Source organism: Chiloscyllium punctatum, chromosome 6, assembly GCF_047496795.1.
Source record: "Chiloscyllium punctatum isolate Juve2018m chromosome 6, sChiPun1.3, whole genome shotgun sequence".
In the NCBI taxonomy this organism is placed as follows: Eukaryota; Metazoa; Chordata; class Chondrichthyes; order Orectolobiformes; family Hemiscylliidae; genus Chiloscyllium; species Chiloscyllium punctatum.
Window position 1 is genome coordinate 38,627,308 of NC_092744.1, and position 22,722 is coordinate 38,650,029.

The 22,722-nt window shown below is 38.9% G+C and overlaps 1 protein-coding gene across 12 annotated transcripts in view; it reads left to right on the plus strand.

Annotated features, from left to right (window-relative positions):
- The window catches only part of LOC140478888 (eukaryotic translation initiation factor 4 gamma 1-like), a 143,234-nt gene that overhangs the window by 18,629 nt on the left and 101,883 nt on the right, over positions 1–22,722 (plus strand). For 4 of the 12 annotated variants that reach the window (XM_072572468.1, XM_072572467.1, XM_072572477.1 and 1 more), the window contains 3 exons: positions 8,316–8,380; positions 12,531–12,644; positions 12,738–12,827. In XM_072572468.1, coding sequence (XP_072428569.1) covers positions 12,573–12,644; positions 12,738–12,827 — 162 coding nt within the window. In that variant the 5' untranslated portion in view covers positions 8,316–8,380; positions 12,531–12,572. Of the gene's footprint in view, positions 1–8,315; positions 8,381–11,461; positions 11,562–12,530; positions 12,645–12,737; positions 12,828–22,722 lie in introns of those variants that run through there. The other 8 variants (XM_072572470.1, XM_072572471.1, XM_072572472.1 and 5 more) reach the window with 5 other exon arrangements.

Sequence of the window (22,722 nt, forward strand, 5' to 3'; positions counted from 1 at the left end):
CCTGATATGGAGTCTTGACTAATTTCTTTTTTGATCAACAACATAAACACATAAGTCTGTCTTTATTTCTTTAGTGGCCCTTACACCATGCAAATTGATAGGATCTTTAAACAAAGTGACCATACAGTGTAAATACAAAGTTTTATTTATTTTGTATCAAAGACTTTTTGTACTTATCAATGGCATCTACATAAACACTTTCTCATAATGTATCTGTGTTATGTATTTTGTCATTTATTTTCAGAAGCAAGGGAGAGAATGGATTCCTTGAATGTTTTGAAGACTGGAAACCTTTTTTATTCTTGATGACTGATATAAAATTAGTATAGAACACGGCCCTTTTAAGAGGAAATGTGGTCAAAATGAAATGGAAGGCATCTGTGCTGATTCATGCTCCATTTAAACAGCATGTGATGTGTGACAGCTGATGCAAGTCAGGGATGAGTGGGCTGGAATTTAATTGTTTCTGAAAAATCTGAGGAAGTGTAATGCCATTCACTTGGATTTTTGTTTTAGGAATTTGGTTTAGTGCTGATGCTCAATTTTTAAACCATTTTTATTAATCGACCTGATTGGAATTGGCAGAAATTATTTATCATCTCTACTTGAGACCGCTCCCTACCTTTTTTGAATTGTTAAAGTCCATGTTTAGACTACCCATGATATTGTTTGAGACAGTGTTATCGGAGGTATAGCAATAAAGTTCAAAGTCAGCATGATCAGCATACAATTTGTATATGCACGCTGCTTAGTATACCATTGTATTGGCTTTTGCTTTTGGAGGCTGCTGCCATGTATGCACCTTGGAACTCTGCAGCAGAAAAGTAGTTTGAGGGAATGTTGGCAGTGACTCAAAGGTGGTGTTCCCATGAGTCTTCAGCCTGTATTCTTCTAGATGGAGTTTGCAGGTTTGTAAAGTGCTGTCAAAGGAGGCTGATCTAGTTGCTGCAGAGAAATACTCTTTTCAAAATCTATAAATATTGTAAATGGCACATACTGATACTGTGCGTCACTGGAGGAAGATATGAATACGAAAGATGATCAGTCAGGTTGCTTTGTCCTGGATGGTGTTGAACTCGAGTGTTGGGGTTGCATGCATTTTGGCACGTGGAGAATATTCTGTCTTTGGCTTGTGCTATGTATATAATAGGCGGCTTTGTGTTGGAAAGGCAGTTGCATGTTGCACAATTTCCTACAACAGTATTTGTGTATTTAATACATTTTGTTTGTCTGGACTTTAAAGGCCCCAAGGATATCGCTGGGGCACTCAGCAATGGTAATGCTGTTGAATGCTAAGGGGAGATGATTAGAATTCCATTTTTTTTGGAGATGCTCATTGAATGTATCTCATCCAGTGCTGGTAGCTTGTCAATCTTAACTACCAATAGTCTATCTAACATTTCTTCCTCATCAAGTTTGAAACCTTCTCGTGACACTTTCCTCTTTTGTCACCAAGGACTGGTCAGAATCTCCTTTTTTTAATAAAGACAGGCAGGGTATTCATTTTAATATGTCAGCTATGCCGACTGTTTCTATGTATAAAGCCCCATTTTGGCCTATTAGCAAAATTTCACTTCTTTAATATGCTTTTTCACCTCCCCTCTGTTTGTACTCTGTTTTCAATTGTATTTTCAACATGGCCTCTCTCATGAGCACATTGTTTTCTTTTACTTAATTTCTATCATCTTCGTCAGGGATCTTTGCATTTGTTTGACCTACCTTTTCTGTTATGAATGTACCTGAATCATCTCTTCGGTAGCATATTGAGATTTTTCTGCTAACCTTTCATTTCAGTCTAACGAGCCCAGCTCTGTTTTTACTGCATTGATTTTTCTTAGTTGACCATTGTCATTCTTCCCCCCCCACTATCCTAACCTTACAATAGTGGTCACTGTCTCCTGAATGTTATCCCATTGGCACTTTATCACATGAAGATGAGGAAATAAGGTGGATAATGTGGACATTAAAGCTGTGTACCTCTGCTTTATGTTTAAACATCAGAGAAATAACTATTAAATGGCTTCTTTCCAAAAAAAATTCCCCCCACTTCAAAGTCACTATTCATAATTCCTAAAAGTTTTTGCTAAACCGCTTACATAATTTTTTTTGTTGAGTATATGTATATGGCTCGAATAAGATGAATGCCATGTATGGTTGATTCTAAAATAAAGTGATATATTTTTCCCCCTGCCAATGGTTATCCTTAATCTTAAAATGTTAAGGAACACTGCCATGTAGGTGTATGGTATCTGGGTGTTGAGACCACCACTGTTTTCCTTTTTAATTTTAAATTTTTGGTTTGAAGTAGAGAACAGAAGTTGAGTTGAAGTTTCAGCAGCAACTTCCTTTGGAAAGGAGAGAGCAAACAAACTGCTTATTTGCAGGAACTAACGGGAAAGATAATTACAGGATAATTGTTCTAGGAACATTGCAGATGTTTGGCATCAAGATTGTTATGGTGAAGCATTGGTAGTTGGTTAAATGTTGTTCTGGTCAGCTAACTACACTTGAGAAAGAAAGAGAAACCATAGGTTGAACTGGGTTTTGATTTTGGGAAGAAGGCTGTGTGCTCAGACATTGCTGGCTGGCAAGCGATGTTTGAGATTTATTCTCTTAGTTTTATATTCTGTTAAAGAATTATTGAATGTTCTGAGAAGAGACTCCTAGTTTATAAGAAACAAGTGGATATTCCTTGTAGCATGTTGGAAGCTGTTTGCATTGATTGGTGACTTTGGAATTCAAACAAGATACAATTTCACATGCCTGAAATGTATCACATCATTCAAGGATTTCATATGGGTTTGGTACTCATCATTGAAATGGTTATTGAGCTGGCCGGTTGCCAAGTCATTTTAAAAAATATTTTATCCTGTCCATCTTTGTGTGAGAGGTGGGATGTATGATCAAGGAAGACTGTGTTTAAATCACACATTAATCGATTACCTTGTTTAGCTTTTGCTCCACTATCTCTTAATAAATTGTTAATTTCTATTTAAGTTATAACTTTGGTGTCTGATAACTGTTATTCTGGTTAGGACTAAATTGAATCTTTCAGGGTTTAAATCTTTTTGAAAGACTATGTAGTCTCTCATTGCATTGAAACTTGCAAATTAAACATGTCTTCTTTTGAATTCCAATGGTAAAAGTCAATGCTTACATATGTATGTTACCAGTACAGGTCCTTCTCCTATAATGCGCGTTTCATTAATGCAAAATCGCTGTAATGTGATTGACAAATTGGGGGCATTGTTTCAAAAGTGCAAACTTTTAAAATGTGTTGGCTGTAACACAACTACATTGCCTACACTTTAGCTGCTGTTTCTAAAGTGTGATTTTTTTTTTCTATACTGTGGACTTGCACAAGAACGTTATAGAAGAGCTACTTGTAATATCCCCAAGTGACAATGCAAGTTTTACAGTAGCTTTTCAGTGCAAATCCAAAACACTAAAAAAATTGCATACCTCATTCTGTGATAGTTTCCTTGAGATTGTGTTCCTGTGTACTTCCTCCTTATTCTAAATCCATTTGTATTAACCCATCATATAGTCTTAGCTCAACTGCTAGATCATGGAGCTCGTAATCCCATGGGCATGTTTCAAGTCCCATGTTGACTAATTTGTTTTCTTAAATATTCTAGTGGAATTTTTCCCTCACAAAAGAAGCTTGTACCAAAAATTAATTATAATATTTAGTTTTGGGTTGAATCTTGTACTGAAATTTCCTAATAATAATATATCTTTTATGGTGAATCGCTTGAAACTTGGAAAACTTTCTAAATGTTTGGACTAAATGCAATTGGTTAAACATTGTACAAACTTAAAAATGCAAAACTTGAATATTGTTATTCTATATCTAGCCATTGTGGTTTAATCTATCACCTGACACTGAGACAGCAATTGAGCATGTTCAAGAAGTGCTCTGCTTGGTGGTGGTGGTGTGCAGATAGACACACCCTAACTTTAACTTTAAATTGTGTAAATAGTTTTTGTATATGTGGAGCAAGAAACAGTTGATCATTCTTTGACCTGAATTGTCCACCCTAGTCAACTCCACAGATCATCCAGGACATTTTATTTTGTATCCTTTTTGTCAGAATTGCAATACTTACAATCTGTGTAAATTATGAAGTTTCACCTGGTCCTTGGAAGTCTGAATTCCAGTTGCAGTGGAAAAATCGGGAGGCAGCTTGAGAATGTTATCTTGCTTCTGTAAGCTGCAATGTTTAGCTTACAATCTGGTATAACATTTACAAGAACTGTGCAGGAGTTGTGAGTTTGCACTGCAAAGCGTTTTTAGAAAAAAAATGGATCTCATGTTGGGTTGACCTTTTTTCCTTCCTCAATGAGGAGACTGATGCTGCTATGTAGACCAGTGAAGTGCTGTGCTGACCTCTGAACATTATGACATAAATTGGGCCAGCAACCATTTCAAGCAGACAACAGATTTTCGCAATATTCTGATTATTTGGAACCCGAAGTTATTTGACTTGGTGGTTTTGAAATCTTGAGTCTTTGTTTTATTTGTACATTCCCCCAATACATTGAATTACCCTGATGCTTTTCACATTTTATATTTGATAAAGTATTCATATTTGTAAGCACGTTGATGCAACAATGCATATGTGGAAGTTGCTTCCTCCTTTTTTCGTGTAGTCCATGATGATCGTAGTGAATTTTTTTTTTTGAAAAACAAGTTTTGTGAATTTAATGCAGGCATTGCAGTATCCTTTCAGTGAATTGTGGAATATAGATTTTCTCACTTTGGCCTCTATTGCCATGGGAATGGAGGAAAGTCTTGCTGCAACTTTACAGGGTATTGGTGAGATTACCCACAGAGTACTATGTATATTTTTGGCTTTTTTACTCAAGGGTAAGTATACTTGCAATTGAAGCAGTTCAAAGAAGATTCACTAGGCATAGATTTGAGGTGTAAGAGTTCTCCTATGACGAAAGACTTGAGCAGGTTGGGTCAAAATTCTGGAATTCCTTCCCTCGCAGCATCATGGGTCTATCTATAGAAATGGACTGCAATGGTTCAAGGAAGCAACTAAACATTGTTGTCTCAAGGGCAACCGAGATGGGCAATAAATGCTGAGCTAGCCAGGGATGCCCATACCATGAGTGAATTTCAAAAAAATGTTGAGTTTGTTACTCATTGGTGTTTAGAAGAACGAGAGATGATCTTACTGAATACAGAATTCTGGGCTTGACAGGGTTGATGTTGAGAGGATGTTTGCCCTTATGGCTGAAAGTTTTTAAAAATGAAGAGCCTTCCATTTTAAGGTGATGAGGAATTTTATCTTTTCAGAGGATCATTAATCTTTGGAATTTTCTTGCACTGAGAGAAGTGGCGCATTGGTCCATTGAGTATATTTAAGATTTTGAGATGCCAGTGTTGGACTGGGTGTACAAAGTTTTAAAAAAAACACAACACCAGGTTATAGTCCAACAGGTTTAATCAGAAGCACTAGCTTTCGGAGTGCTGCTCCTTTAACCACCTGATGAAGGAGCAGCTCTCGGAAAGCTAGTGCTTCCAATTAAACCTATTGAACTATAACTGAGTATATTCAAGACTGTTATATACAGATTTTAATCTACAAGGGAACTGATCAGAAGAAACTGGAGTGAAGACCATAACCAGATAAACAATGATCATAATCTTGAATAGCTGAGCAGACTTGATGGCTGAGTGGTATGTTTGTACTTCTCATGATCTCATCTCGTTGGCTGACATTTCTTGTTCACCTCATCCTGAGTCACAGTCCTGGTAGTCATTTGTTTCTGAACATTATCTCAAGCTAATAGTATGTTGGCATAAAGTTTTTGGAATTCAAGATCTCATTAATACTTGAGGTAAAAGCCAATATGTTCCATTAAGCATTGTTGAATAAGTTAGCAGTTTGGCCTTGAATAATATTGTGTTCTACCAGTCTTTGCATGTCTCGTTTCAAATTTATGAACCTCTTGCTACTCTGTCTGAGAAATGCTAGCTCTGCATTTGCCAAAGTATTGATGTAAAATGTTTGTCATCCGTGGATCAACAAGACACCCTTTTTTTTTTAAACTGGTGACATCATCTCAAAGCGCCTACTATAGCTTTTTAATGGATCAGGTTATTTACTGTGTCTTTGGAGGGCAAAGAGTCAGTAATGGGGGTAAAATAACTTTGCGGAATGCATTTGCAGTGCATGGTTTGTTGCTGTGAGCCTGCTATCTGTTATGAAGTTGGAAATCACAGTAGGTCAGGCAGCATTCAATGGAGAGAGAGCAAACTAATGTTTTGAGTCTAGATGACTTGTCATTTCAGAGCCAGACTCTGGTTAGAGTCAGTTCTGATGAAGAGTCATCTAGACTTGAAATGTTAGCTTGCTGTGTCTCCATGAGTGCTGCCTGACCTGCTGTGATCTCCAGCATTTTTGTTTTCAGTGCAGATTCTAGCATATGCAGTAATTTTGCTCCTACATCATATTTGCTAAACTATGACTGGGTAACGCCATAGTAATGAATATTTAGAGGACACATTATAATCCTGGGTTGGATTCTTAATTTGTATTTGAATAATCAGATTTCACCTGAGAGATTTGGGATCTCCAGATACTTGGCACTTGAGGCTGTACACTGAATCTTGTGGCAGTTGAACAAAATTAAGATTTTAAAGTGATGCCGTCTGGGAGAGCTTGTCCCAGTTAGGAAGACTGAACTTTTAGCAGGGAGGGTTAATAATCCTCATGAAGCTGAGCATTGAAAGTAGAAAGGTGAATACTGAAAGCACAGATGTAGATACATTAACCAGGTATTGTATTGTAATCAAAGTTTGCACAATGCTTGAGAATAGACTGGCAGATGAACTTCATCCTCTACCAGAAGTATCCAGTGATGTGGCTAAAATAGTAACTGTAGTTTTCACCAAGTATATTCATGTTTTCTTTGTTTTTCATTCTGATGGTTCTGTAGGTGTAACGATGTATCATGAAATTGTGCACATGTAAATGTAAAATGTAACTAGCAAAATACTGCAGATGTTAGAAATCCTGAAATAAACATGCTGAAAGTGCTGCAGGCTTGGAACTTGTGTAGAAAGGGAAATAGCAGTACTCATTCAGGAAACAAACTTTTTTAAAAAAAATCTAATTGTGGGGATTCTCTTATTAATGTAATTGTGCTCTGATATATTGTGCTTTAACAATCACTGACAGACAAAACATCAGTGACATTGCAGTTCTTTATTAACAAGCCAAGGATTTTAAGATACGAGGTAGTTTCATGTGTGTTAAGGCCCCTTTTGTTAAGTGAAAATGTGAGCTTTTTGGATATTTAGGATAACGTGGTATAGTTCCAGAGATACTAATGAAAATACTCTTTGGAAACAGCAGCCATGTGCAAAGATGAATCTTGTAATACTTCTAATTTTTCTGGGAGCTTCTGATTGAGATCATGTAACTGGGCAGTTGCCAAATGGGGAGTGTGCATTGGCCCACAGGAAGAGGGGGAGAAAGTTGAATCCAATAATGATCATTAGTCAGACTGAAGTGTGAAAGCCTTTTCAGTTTTTTGGAATCTGGCATTGTCCTTGAGAAAATGGAAGAGCAACACAATTAAGCTCAGCAAATGTTATGTATTAAATATGTTGTGTTTAGAGTCTATTATTAAGACCTGGTGGAGAATTTGATGGAAAATTGCATAGCGTGCACTTCCTGCAAACCATGACCAAAATTTCTTTATCTTTTTGTGATAATTAAGGTCTTGCATTTATATTGTGCCCTAGATAATTTCAGAATGTCACAAAGTACTTGGTACTGGATTAGTGGTACTGGAAGAGCACAGCAGTTCAGGCAGCATCCGAGGAGCAGCAAAATCGATGTTTCGGGCAAAAACCCTTCATCAGGAATCAGGCTTTTGCCCGAAGCGTCGATTTTGCTGCTCCTCGGATGCTGCCTGAACTGCTGTGCTCTTCCAGCACCACTAATCCAGAATCAGGTTTCCAGCATCTGCCGTCATTGTTTTTACAATGTACTTGGTAGTCTAGGAAGATACTTGTGTAGAAATCCTATCAGTACCCCTCAAATAGTATGATTAGGTGAAAACAGGTTTATTAAATGTGAGGAATAACTAATTGCCAAATTACAAATGGAGATCACTTTATTTTGCATTAAAAGTATCTATATTTTGTTTTTATTTACAGCTTACTTTTAATAAAATGAATTAATATGCTTGATTATTACCCATTGAACATTAATAATCCATAGTATGCAAAATGAATTTTGTTCACTAACGAAATGAGATATGAAATTTTCCTTTTATTGTTGTCTTGACAGAATTACAAGAGGATCAACATTGACAAACACGAACGGCTATTTACGTACCCTCCTGTTGTAACACCGTACGTATGCTTATTGTGGCTTTTTGATGAACTTATTATTTTTAAAAAAAATCTAATTCTATAAATGTTAGTGACAATAGTACTTCCAGTACTACTACACTTTTTAAAGTTGGTAGTTTTAATGTTTATTCATAGAAATTCATAAAATCTCTACAGTGTGGAAACAGGCCATTTGGCCCAACAAGTCCATACCAACCCTCTGAAGAGTACCCCGACCCATTGCCCTATTTTATATTTCCCCTAACTAATGCAACTAACCTACACATCCCTGAATACTATGGGCAATTTAGCATGGCCGATTCACCTAACCTGTGCATCTTTGGACTGGGAGAATACTGGAGCACCCGGAGGAAAACCCCCAGATACGGAGAATGTGCAAACTCCACACAGGCAGTCACCCAAGACTGGAATCGAACCAGAGTCCCTGGCGCTGTGAGGCAGCAGTGCTGACCACTGATCTACCATGTTGCCAAAGCTGTGGATTCCTGCAAAGGAAGATATTTGGTTTCTGATTTTAAATATTGTAACTATTGCACTGTCTAATTGAGTGCCATTTTACATCTGATTCTTGTCCTGAGACCTCTTAAGAGAATAAGAAATAGGAGCCAGGAGTATGCTGTTGCAATACTCTCAATAAGCTTGCCCTGTGATTCAATAATATCATGGTTGATCTGCCCGTTTTGATATCATCGGGAACTGGAGGGTTCTTTTCTCTTGGAAGATAAAACTGAAACTGCACTAGAGACACAGATCTGTTTGTTTCATTGAAAGTCTGACAGAGGGGGAAGGTTGCCTTGCAAGCAACATTATTTTTAGTTGGTACTTCGAAAAATAACGAAATAATAGTGCACTGGGAAAAAGTAAAAACGCAAAATGTCATTTAAAATGACCTTAGACTGTTATGTGCTCTTTTTGAATCCTCGCAACTGCATTAGGCTTTTCAAAAGCTCCCTAGCAATTGTTTATCCCCATAACTTCTCGTGTTGCAATTAATACATTCATTACTTCCCTGAGAACATTTATTCCAATGTTGGAGTTAAACTTGGAAAGGTTACTGTTCGAATATTTATGGTTCTGAACTATATACAACTACTTTTCTTTTTAGCCCCTGAGAACAAACTTTTCCTCACATTGCACTTTCTTCAATGCCATTTGTTACTTGCAGTTAAATCAAGTTCCGTACAGGGGTTCTAATTATGCAGTTGGTCATTTCGGCATCAACCTTTAAGTAACCACTTAAACTATTTAGGCTAAATCTATTCATCTAATTAACTCTAGTTTCTTCACCCTGAGTGCTTTTGTTCTTAACAAAAGTGTTTGCTCACTGCTAAATCCCTCCTCCGTTTTTTAATGTAGAAATTTTGTTTGATTCTTATATGCTTTTAAGAATTTTTGCACATAGGATATGTAATGATATTTGCTCTGTGTAAGCATTTCAAGTTTATTTAATTCTCATGAAAAGCTAATTTTTTTTTTGTCAGATATATTTAGTAGAATGTGGTGCTTGTGAGAGAAGAGTACCAGAAGTATGGACTACAACAGAGACCTGGTGTTGTCTTAACATATCCTATTGCTGTAATACAATTATTTATGACTGGAGCCATTTATGATCTACAATTAAACCAGTACCCTTGAAGAGGGAAAGGAAGTAGAAAATGCAGCATTGGAGGGGGTGGTGTGAGAAGCGAGGGAAAGATCATAGCAACATAGCAATTCTAAACTTGAGGTTCCTGATGAACCTTATTTGACTAAAAAAGTGATGGTGTAGATTTGTGTAGGTGTATAGGACCCTTTCAAAATAAACTTGGGTTACTGTAAAACTTGTACAAACCTGTTGTAATTCTTCAGGAATCCACCAGTACTAAACAAAGAAACTGACTTCTGAAAACTATGAAACCACATTTGAAAACTATTCTGGCTCCCGTCACGTGCTGAGTTAAGAAAAATGTCCCAATTCTGTCCACTTTAAATCTGAATGTCCACTAGTTACTGGCCCCACTGCTGAAACAATTACATCCTTTCTACCCTCTCAATCTGAGCCCATCACAACCTTGTGCATCTCAATTAAGTCTCCCCTCACCCTTCTCTGCAAGGGCATCAACACCAGTCTGTCCAATTTTACATTTGAGTTCCACTTTCCCAATCCTGGCAACATCCTTGTAAATCTCCCATGTACACTTTTTCCAGTGCAATTACATCCTTTCTGTATTGAGGTGACAACAACTGCACACAGTTTTAAGTTATTTTCTAATTAATGGTCTATACAATTCTAACATCTTCCCATTTCATATATTCTTTTCCACAGTCCTGCTATCTTTCATGTTCTGGGCATTCACTCCAAAATCCCTCACTTCCTCAACAGCGCTCTATATCTATCCATTAATTGTATATTCCTTTGCCTGTCTGACCTCCTTTTTTTTTTAAAAAATCATCACCTTGCATTTCTTTGGGTTGAATTCCATTTGTCACTTCTGTACCCAATTGGCTAGTCCATTGATCTCTTCCTGCAAAGTAGAGCTATTTTTCTTACTGTCGACCTTGCAGTCAAGATTTGTGTACTTTCTGATTGTTAATAAATAATACAAAACACGAGGACCTTTAGCCCTGAGCCCTGCAGAACCTGACTGGAATTCCCCTCCAAATTGCAAAAACACTCATGAACATATCCTGTGTTTCCTGTCACCTGAGACAATTTTGTAACCTGCTTGCCACATTCCACTGAATCCATTGGGCATTTGTTTTTAGAACACCAGTGATAGCACTGTGAGACAAGTGAACTGTTTGTTTCCATAGGTGTGGGTTGCTTTCTCATGCCCCACCCTTGTATTCTTCTTTCATGAGTCCAGCTAATGAATACTGCAGACTATTTCACTTCAGGGGGCACCATGACAGAGTCTGTATCTTTCTTAACCTGGGGTTCACTTTGCATTTTCTAATGACTAGAGTGGGACAATGAGTAAAGAGACAACTTGATATTTGTGTAGTTTGTCCTCCAAAATAGTGTTTTCTAGCAGTGGTCACTGGATAGCAGTCAAGAACAGGAGTACTTAGCTGATTTCTTTTTTCTCTCGACTTCCCTAGTCCAGGAGTGCTGAGGCCAATTGTAGCACTTCAGCTGCCACCTCAGTTGACGTCAGCTAACTGAGTACAGATCAGGGATGGGAACTTTTGGTCTGTGTGGGTAAGTTCCACACTGAACAGTGCATTCACTTCCATTTTAAATGGAATAAGGTTAAGGTTCTGGGTTATGTTATGTGCTTTCAATTACAATGGTGCTCCACTTGAATTTTTCTGATGAGAATGTTAGAAAATTGCAATTTATCTTCCAAATCACTTTTTTTTTTGCATTTGGTAAATAATTTGGAAGGTTTTTGGATGCTAAACTAGAGTGCATGAACAAATACTCTCCTATTTTTCTTTGTTTTTCATCTCCGTCTTTGCCCTGTTTAGGGAACAAAATTCAACTTTTTAAGTTGATCCTCGTAGTCTTAAGCATATATGTTTCTTGAATGGAATAGAAAATTTTCTACACATTCTCTTATCATGTATTAATATTAATACATGATACAATGTACTAGTTAACTTCTATAATAGTTACAGCCTTAACTGTACAAAGATCTTGTTGAAAAATAATGAAGGGAATTAATCATGTTGGACATTTCCCTTTTTGTGCAAATCTTCTGTATGTTATGTAAACCCAGAATGTTTTGCTGTTGAAGTAAAATATACTATCCTAAAAGTTCTATTTAAACTTTTGTTTGAGTCTTTAGCTTCATTTATCACCATAGATCTAAATGGATCATTGTTGTATGGAAATCTTGAGAGTGAAGCCATTAATGTACGTTCACTTTCTCACTGGCTTGATGGAGAAGTTTCAAAATGTCTGAACCTTTGAGTAGGATGATGTAATTTGAACTGGAAGTTACATAAAGTAGCAAAATAATTTGGATATCAAATTTGGTTTTTACTTTTAACCATTGTTGGTTATTGTCAATTGAGCAGGCAGGATTTTGAACTTGCATTTGTTTTAAAGTAAGCTAAATTACTTTATAAATTTAAAGTTTCTAGGCTCATATTCTGATGTATTATAAATTGTAAATCCAGATGTTTGTTAATCAGTATCACAGAGTAGATTTGCCTTTGACCATAGATTTCTCGACGAATAGGGGCTCCATATGCTGTGCCACATGAAATGAATAAAGGGCCCCAGCCTATTGGAGGACCTCCAGCTGCCCCACATCCCTCCCCTTCTGGGATTTCTCAGGTGAATAAAATTATTTTTTTTTTCGTTTTAAATACTGTGATATGTGACTGTCACTGCTCCACAAATGAACTTTTCTTTGTCATTTGTTTTTAGACTGCCTATCCCTCTAGCCAGACAACTGCTCCAGTAGTTTTTGCACCACAGCAAACTCCACAAATGAACACTCAACCACAACCACGGCAGGTAAGGATAGCTTTCTGTTTGGCAGAATTGTCGATGATGGTGTCCAACTTCTGTAATAACAAGTATCTGTACCCCTGAATCATTGCAGTATTTTTGCAATTGACCAGTTTAGGACAAATCACAATACAGGGTTAGCACTGAATTATTCTTCCTGGATCATGGAAGCACCTCAAAAATTGGATTAAGTTTTACTTAATTGTTTTGGAAGAAAAATTCCTACCAGCTGCAAAGTTTATTGCTTTTAATTTGCAGCTATTCTTCTGAGTTGGGTAAAGGCAATCTACCTGGTTTTGTGTGGCCTTTGCCAATCTAGACTGCAGCATTAGCCAACTGCCACTGCTGGACAAGACATCTGGATTCTGTCTTTCATAACCTCTCACTGATTTGTCCAGGAGAGAAGTAATGAATAGCCTTGCATGCCAACTTGTTTGGGATGTTTTGGTGGAAGACATTATTGATGAGTTTTGAAGGATTTTAATCGCTATCAGATTGCCTAATCTCTTTTGACCAGTTTAGATTTTGAGGCTTCTCTCTCATTAAAAGAGAAATGATTGTCAAACATTTTGGTATTACAAGCCACTTATGTATCAGTAATCAAAATATTACCTTTAAAGAAATTTTTTTTGCTGTTGTTAATGCAAAAAAGCATTATTTACCTTGAGCGATAATGTTTATTGAATTCTAAGGCTTAACTTAATTCATGAAGTGACTCCGCAAAGGTTGGTATCCCACCACCCTTTATTTACATGGGGAGAGTCCTTGATACTGATCCAGCTCTGTCAGTGCCAGATCTCCATGTATAGGATGTCTGACACTCCTCCTGTTTATATCTGTCAGCCAGGGATTCCTGACTGGGACCGTTAATGTTCAATCAAGGAACTCATTCTAGGAGGTTCACATGGCTGACCTCGTCAAAATCACTACATCCTTTCCCCTCTGAGTCAAAGGGTATAGGCTGGTTCTTTTTTTCTTGTAGCTCCTCCATTTTCGTCACTTTAGCACTAGATTAGGTTTCTCTAACTCTGCCTCTGATATGGGCAGTGTGTAATGCACTGTAACTCCTCTTGCACCTGGAGAGTCTCTGAATAAACTCCATTCTCCCCTTCAGATGGCAAAGACGTTCCACTAGTTCCAGAGCAGTCAGAAAGGCTGTTGAGGAGCTGGGCACACTTTTGCTCTCTCACAGTTGGTAGGTTTGCAGCTTTCATACTTGTTCAGGACTGTCGCATCTGGCATTCTAAATGGAACTCCATCAATAAGCGCATTGGTTTGGAATCCCACCTACCATCCTCTCCGAAAATATCTTCGGAATTGATATTGCCCACCTTAAGAAACCAAAACACACAAATAGAAAACGGGACGTAACACCAGTGCTTCACTGAAGGCTCATTAATGATGTTATCTAGTATGGTAACGAAATGTCTGAAAACAAACCTTCTAGCTCAGCGAGCAAACTACAATCTGAACTTCCAACATGAGCTACACATTTCTTAAAAGTCGCAAACACTGTTGCAACTACCCGAGCTTTAAATGTCACTGGACCTAACCTCTCATTGACCATGGCTGTTGCCCATAGAGGGCCATTCCCATGGTTCCTACATCAAACCTTGTCCCCAAAGTAAACTGTCTCTTTGGCTTAGTGGAGTCTGGTGTCTGATCTTGGTATTCCTGATGCAGTTTCACTCCCACCTTCTGATATGGGAAAATCAGATTTAACCTGGTGCAGTTTATCCCTGCTGGAGATAGCCCTGTGGTGGTCCTATAGTCAAATGGGAGTCAGGACGGTTTGGTATCCACTGAAACTGTAGGTTGTTTCTTTATTCCTGCCTTCAAAGTTTGGGCTGCTGTTTCTACCAGACCATTGGATGAAGGATGATATGGAGCTGTCCTTAAATGACAAATACCATTTGACTTTAGGGAATACTCAAATTCCCTGCTGGTAAACAATGGCCCATTATCTGTAACCAACACTTGTGAGAGTCCGTGTACTTGAAAAGATGCACATGGTTTTTTTAAATCCCATTTCAATGTTTGACAAATGAATTCCATGCACGTCCAACCACTTTGAGTTGGCATCCACAGTGACTAAAAACATTGAACCCATAAATGCATAGTCAATGTATAAGTGAGTGCAGTGTTTACCTGGCCTTTCCCATGCCTGTGTGGATCTACTGGCAGTAATGTTTGTTCGTGTTGGCGCTCTGGGCGCTGTCCCACCAACATGGCTATGTTGACATCCAATCCTGGCCACCAGTCATAATTTCTGACCAGCACCTTTATTTTGGAAACCTCTGGATGACCCTGGTGGAGTTCAGCCAATTCCACCTTTTTTGCCCTGGAAATTGCTCTTGCTCTCCTCTACTGCAGTCTGGTCTCTGGGTCAAAATGGATTTCATTTCTGGTTGTGGTTTTCCCCCATCACCACCAGCTGTTTGTTTTGCTAGGCCCAGATCTTTCTGCATTCAAAGTCTGAATTGTCACCTGTGACTGGAAGTGTCCTGAAAATTTTAAACCATTACAAACTCTTCCAGTGGCAGTACCATTGGTAGTGTAACTGCTAGTGGGAAGCAGTTCAGTGCATCCGCATTTGCTACTTGGCCTCATGGACAGTATTCCAACTTGCAGTTCTATGCATTTTAGTATTAGAGCTTACAGCTGAATTTGGCCTGAAGCTGTGGGTGGCATTGCCTTGACCTCTGTAATTTGACCCAGTAGGGGTTTGTGGTCTGTTATTATTACAAATATATATCCGTAAAAGGTATTGGTGGAACTTCCTAACTTCAGATATGACACCCAAAGCTTTGCTCTCGCTCTCTTGGCATATTTGCGCTCTGCTTTGCCAAAGTGCTGAATGCATACGCTGTTGGGCATTCCTCCCCATTTGGCCACCTATGGGCGAATACTGCCCCAGTGCTGTGCAGGGAGGCATCCCATGTCCATGCCAGATCTTCCTAACTTGCATCCCTGGACACAAGGCAATTTAGCATGGCCAGTCCATCTTAACCTGCACATCCCTGGGCATTACAAGGCAATATAGCATGGCTAATCCAAGTTCGATTTCAGCCTCTGGCAACTGTCTGTGTGGAGTTTGCGCATTCTCCCCGTGTCTGCGTGGGTTTCCTCCAGGTGCTCCGGTTTCCTCCCACAGTCCAAATATGTGCAGGTCAGGTGAATTGGCCATGCTAAATTGCCCATAGTGTTGGGTGCATTAGTTAGAGGGAAATGAGCCTGGGTGGGTTACTCTTTGGAAGGTCAGTGTGGACTTGTTGGGCTGAAGAGCCTGTTTCTACACTGTAGGGAATCTAATCTTGATTTGGTTTTCACTACAGAGGTAATGGTTTGTATCCTAATATCCTAGATGTAGCTGTAAACGAGGAAATAAGGAATGTAAGAATTTGAGCAAATCTGGTCATCTGTGAAATGGTACTGAGCAAATTATTGGGATTGTGGCATGGCAAATCTGTGTGGCTGTTCGTGGGCTTCATTCTTTTAACTTCTATTCGCACCAAATTTCTCCTTTTTTGTTTTTCTGTGACCATTTTTGATGTGCCCAATTTAACGTGCCGTGCATCTTCCATATTATATGCCTTCAAGTCTGATACATTCTTCTAAATGTCTGCCACTGCATCTCTATTGACCTGTCCCTTAACCTTACTTGGCAGTTTACTTTTTCTAGTTCTGTTTTCATGCCCTTAAATTGTTCCATTTTTTTAAGTTTGAAATACTATTTTTGGACCCAGTCTTCTCTGCTTCAATCTTCACTACAAATCTTACTAAATTGGTCTTGAAAGAACTGATTAGTGAGGTAATTGTGCTTTGGTTTTCAAATTCCTTAGGCTTGGGGAAGATTGGATTAAGTTGGAAAGTAGCATGTGTAACTCACTCATTGGAGAGCTGGGGACTACAGGCAAGCTAGCTTAATGTCTTTCGTAGGGAAGATCTTGGACACTATTAGAAAAGTTGTTTCAAAGTAAATTCAAAGTAATCAGGCAGAGTCAACATGGTTTTGTGAAAAGAAAATGTTTCACTAATCTATTAGAATTCTATGTCATGCACATAAAGTGAGACCAGTGGATGTACTGAACTTGGATTTCTTGAAGGCATTTGGTTAGGTGTCATATCAAAGGCTATTATGAAATATAATAGCTTGTGGTGTAGGAGCAAAATATTAACATGGTTGGCGAGCTGACCGGTAATGGTAGCCATAAATGAGTTGTTTTCCTAATTAGCAGCATGGAGTGTATGGTTGCAACAAGGAACCGTGCTGCATCTTAACTATTCACTACTTACATGAATGACTTAAATTGTTAAATTTGCTAGTGATATGGGTAGTTGTGAATAGGATATAAGAGGCTATAAAGAGGTTTAGGTATGTTAAGTGAGTGGGCAAAGATGTGGAAAATGTGACGAATGAGATTGTGGGGCTCAGTGCAGAGGGATCTGGCTGTCCTAGCATATTGCACGGGGTTAGTATTCAGGTGTAGCAAGAAATTAGAAAAACCGAATGTAATCATTTTTAGGAAAGGAATTGAATAGAAAAGTGAGAGCATGGATGTTGTGAAACTTGAAACAGTTCAGAAAAGATTGACAAGGATGTTGCCAGGGTTGGAGGTTTTGAGTTATAGGGAGACACAAAATAAGCTGGAGCTGTTTTTCCTTGGAGCGTTGCAGGCTGAGGGGTGACAGTAGTCCAGAACTAGAGGGCATAGATTTAGGGTGGGAGGGAAAAGATTTAAAAAGGGCCTAAGGGGCAACCTTTTCACACAGAAGGTGGTGAGTGTATGGAATGCCAGAGGAAGTGGTGGAGGCCGATACAATTACGACATTTAAAAGGCACCTGGAATGGTCAATGCATTGGACGAGTTTAGATGGATATGGTCCAAGTGCTGGCAAATGAGAAAAGATTAATTTAGGATATCTGGTTGACATGGATGAATTGGACTGAAGGGTCTGTTTCCATGCTGTATATCTCTGACTCCCATGTGTTACACTTTATTTATACAGGATGCTGATGAGAAATATTTGGTGTACTGTAAACAGTATTAGTCTTACCTAAGGAAGGATTTGCGTGTGTTGGAAGCTGTTCAGAATAGGAATGATAGACTTTATACCTGGAACAGGTAAATTGGTTTATGAAGGATATTGGGCAAATTCGCCATTTATCTGTTGCAGTATAAAAGCACAAGAAGACTTGATTGAGAGATGTCTCAAAGATGTGTGGGGAGTGGATGTTTCTTATGGGACAATCTAAGACTATAGGATTCTCCTCTTCAAAGGCAATGGAAGCAGATTCCTGAATAATTCTGTGCCATGGTGTGCACATTGCTGATGAACAAGGGCGTGAAAGGTTACCTGAAGTAGGTCAGAATAAGTCAGTAGAGCACCCCTTTTACTAAATCGTAGAACAGACAGGAGGGCTGAGTCGCCTCTCCTGCTCATAATTCATTTGTTTGTGAACATATACAGAGGAATTGATTATCTGAAGAACACAGGCAGGGAGTATTTCATTTGTTTAATCGAATTCCGGATAATAGACTGCCTTGTAATGCAGTTTAGCCAAGCATCGGGACTGTGCGATCTTGCCGGATAATCCGATATTTGGATAATTGAATGCTGGTTAGGGTTTCCCTGTATCTCTAGTACTCAAAGCAGCAATCGTAAGCGTCTATTAAATTGTCACTTTGTAGTTATTTAAGATTATTGTGTACTATGGCTTGGTTGTTTCTGTCCGATCTTGATTCCCTGTGAAATACTTTATAACTGAAGTGAAGCAAAACCATTGTTGAAGTCCTTACTGAAATTAAATATGAATTGCTTTATTTCTTGATTTTGTATATTTCATTCCATTCAGGCAACTTGTTAGCACTATATTTCGGTATACTAAGTGGCTGATGGAAATATTAACAAGTGTGCAATAATTACCATAGCCTCTCGACTGCTTTTAATTTTCAGCTTCTCTCCATCACTTTTGAAAGTCTTACCAAATGTTGAGATTTTAAAATCATGGGTTCCAGTGGTCCTTCATTTCACCCATGTTGTCATTCTTTGAGTCTGTTGTTTGTGTTGGCAGGATCCTTACGTTACAAATGCATGACACTGACCCAGCTTTCTGATGTCCTTGTCACTTCTGATTGCTCAAACCTTGCTTTTGTCTACTAGCAATTTAGACTACCAAGCATGGTTGATTCTTTCCTGACTTTGATTTCAGACTATTCTTGATTGGTCATTAAGACTATTCTCTGGTTAATGCTGAGGTTAGTGTGTAGACTCCAGTGAGTAAACAGTGTACCAGGTGCATTTGTTCGTAACTGTCAGATTTGGTGAGTTTCATTAAAAATGAAAGGCATGTGGAAGAGCGGAGAATAAGAGAATGGTCTTTCCTTCTTATGGAGGGGCAGCAGAGTTGTTATCGTTGAGTAAATTATGACAGCCAAGTGTTGGATTCTTTTCCTGAGGTTTCCCACATAAGATGCAATTTGCATACACCAAATTGTGCAAACCGTTAGTTTGTTCAAGCTTGTACAAGCTAGGTGACCCCTTTGACCCTCTTCGCAGGCATGTGAAGTCAAATCAAAGAGGTCCCAAACAAAGAAAACACATCCCCTTTGTACAGGTCAGTTGATGATGCTTCCAGGTACTCAGGCCACACCCTCTCCCATAACCACATGTTACCCCAGGATGAGGTCTGCCTGTGAGATAATGTAAATGTAAATACCCTAATCCTGGGGAATCATTACATAAACAATTTCCTGACTGAGTGATTCCCCAAGACCATGTATGTGTGACATATCCTAACGTCAGGGTGGCCCTGCAAATGAGTTCCGACTCCGCTACTTACTCAGACAATATAGGTGTGATATGCTTCAGTATTGGGGCATGGCTGTGAAATAATTTCTGAATGGAAGGTGCTGAGTGAGAGTTTAATTTGATAATAGTAGTAGAGCAGTAGTAAATGACTGACTGCCTAAATGAAGTGGGAGTCATCTGTATTCCTGCATGAATGTTGTCCCCACCCACTTCGCGAATGTCCAGCTTCATGAAGAAGACAGTATATTTTAACCTTTTTTAATATTACAATAACGTTGAGAGACAGTCCAATTGAATTTTTTAACATTCCAAGAGCACCTCCGAGTCATAGAGATGTACAGCATGGAAACAGACCCTTCGGTCCAACCTGCACTCCAAGGTCTCTTTGTTCAGCAACACTCCCCAGGACTTTACCATTTAAGTCTATAAGTCCTGCTAAGATTTGCTCTCCCAAAATGCAGCATCTTGCATTTATTTAAGTTAAACCCCATCTGCCACTTCTCAGCTCATTGGTCCATCTGATCAAGATCCAGTTGTAATCTGAGGTAACCTTATTCAGTGTCCACTACACCTCCAATTTTGGTGTCATTTGCAAACTTATTAACTTATACCCATTATGCTTGCATCCAAATCATTTATATAAATGAAGAAAACTAGTGGACCCAGCACCGATCCTTGTGGCATCCACTGGTCATAGGCCTCCAGTCTGATAAATAACCCTCCACCACCACCCTCTGTCTTCTACCTTTTGAGCCAGTTCTGTATCCAAATGGTTAGTTCTTCCTGTATCCCGTGAGGTCTAACCTTGCTAACCAGGGGAACCTTGTTGAATGCCTTACTGCAGTTCATATGGATCATGTCTCCCCCTCTGCTCTCATCAATCCTTTTTGTTACTACTTCAGAAAACTCAACCAAGTTTGTGAGACATGACTTGCTACAGACAAACCATGTTGATTATCTCTAATCAGTCCTTTCCTTTCTAAATACATGTAAATCCTGTCCCCCAGGATCCCCTCCAGCCACTTGCCCAACATCGGCATTAGGCTCACTGGTATATATAGTTTCCTGGCTTGTCCTTACCATATTTCTTAAACAGTGGTACCACATTAGTCAACCTCCAATCTTCTGGCACCTCACTAATGCATATAGCTGCTACAAATATCTCAGCATGAGGTCCAGCAATCACTTCCCTAGCTTCCCACTGAGTTCTAGGATACACCTGATCAGGTCCTGGGGATTTATCCACTTTTGTGTTTCAAGACATCCAACACTTCCTCCTGTAATATGGACATTTTTCAAGATGTCACCATCTATTTCCCTACATTCTAAATCTTCCATATCCTTTGCCCCAGTAAATATAGTAGTAAAATACAAATTTAGTATCTCTTCCCCTCTTTCCCCACCCCACCCCCCCCCAATCTCCTGCTGCTCCACACAAAGGCCATCTTGCTGAGGGGCCCTATTCTCTCCCTTGTTACCCTTTTGTTCTTAATGTATTTGTTAAAACTCTTTTTTGGATTCTCCTTCATTCTATTATTTGCCAAAGCTATCTCCTGTCCCTTTTTTGCCCTTCTGATTTCCCTCTTAAGTATACTCCTACTGCCTTTATACTCTTCTAAGGATTCACCTTCTATACCTGACATCTGCTTCCTTCTTTTTCTTAACCAAACCCTCAATTTCTTTAGTAATCCAGCATTCCCTGGATCTACCAGCCATTCCTTTCACCCTAACAGGAGTGTATTGTCTCTGTTCTCTCGTTATCTCATTTCTGAAGGCTTCCCATTTTCCAGCTGTCCCTTTTACCTGCGAACGTCTGCCCCTAATCGGCTTTTGAAAATTTCTTGCTTAATACCGTCAAAGTTGGCCTTTCTACGATTTAGAACTTCCAACTTTTAGATCTGGTCTATGCTTTTCCATCATAATTTTAAAATAAATAGAATTATGGTTGCTTGCCCCAAAGTGCTCCCCTGCTGACACCTCAGTCACCTACCCTGTCTTATTTCCCAAGAGTAGGTACATCCACATACTGAATCAGAATTTTCTTGTACACAATAAATTCCTCTCCATCATCTAAATCCAGTCTCTGTTTGAAAAGATAAAATCCCCTACCATAACCACCCTATTATTCTTCCAGATAATTTAGATCTCCTTACAGATTTGTTTCTCAATTTCCCTCTGACTATATTTAGGGGTCTATAATAAGGTGATCATCACTTTCGTATTTTCTCAGTTCCAACCAAATACCTTCCCTGGATGTATTTCTGGGGATATCTTCCCCTCAGTACAGCTGTAATGCTTTCCCTTCTCAAAAACAATACTTCCCCCTCTCCTCTTGCCTTCCTTTCTGTCATTCATCTAGCATTTGTATCCTGGAACATTAAGCTGCCAGTCCTGTCCATCCCTGTGCCATGTTTCTGTAATTGCTATGATATCCCAGTCCCATGTTCCTAACCATCCCCTGAGTTCAGCTGCCTTCCCTGTTAGGCCTCTTGCATTAAAATAAATTCAGTTTAATTTATCAGTTCTAGGTTGTTCTTTTGCTTTATTCTTGCCTGCCGTGACTGTTTGACTTGCTTCTGTTCTCAACTCTGTTCTGTTCTGTACCAGTCTCAAATTGAAATCTTTTCTAACTATCTCCCTGGGTATGCAATAAATGTCGTTGGTTGCAAACCCTATCAGATTGAATGGATCAATTGGAGAGACAGTTAGAGGCAGTGAGGAAATTACAAGAGCAAGGGGATGTGATGGATGGCAGTTTATAGAAAGGGGGGAAAAGTTGCAGATACAGACACAGATAGGTTAGCTCCGGGAAAGGTAAGAGATGTAGGCAGGTAGTGTCTTCTGTGGCTATCCCCATTTCAAACAAGTACACTGCTGGATTTGTAACCAACGACATTTATTGCAGATATCATCCTCAGTAACACGTAAACTCTCCCTAAACTCCCACATCCAAGAAGAAAAGCATATCACTCCACTCGAGGCCATTTTTGCTTCTTTCAGTCTACAGACCCAGAAAATGGCACTCTTTATTTCTTTACAAAACATTGCTGCAGGTTAAATTAATACTTACGGCTTATATTTTAAAGTT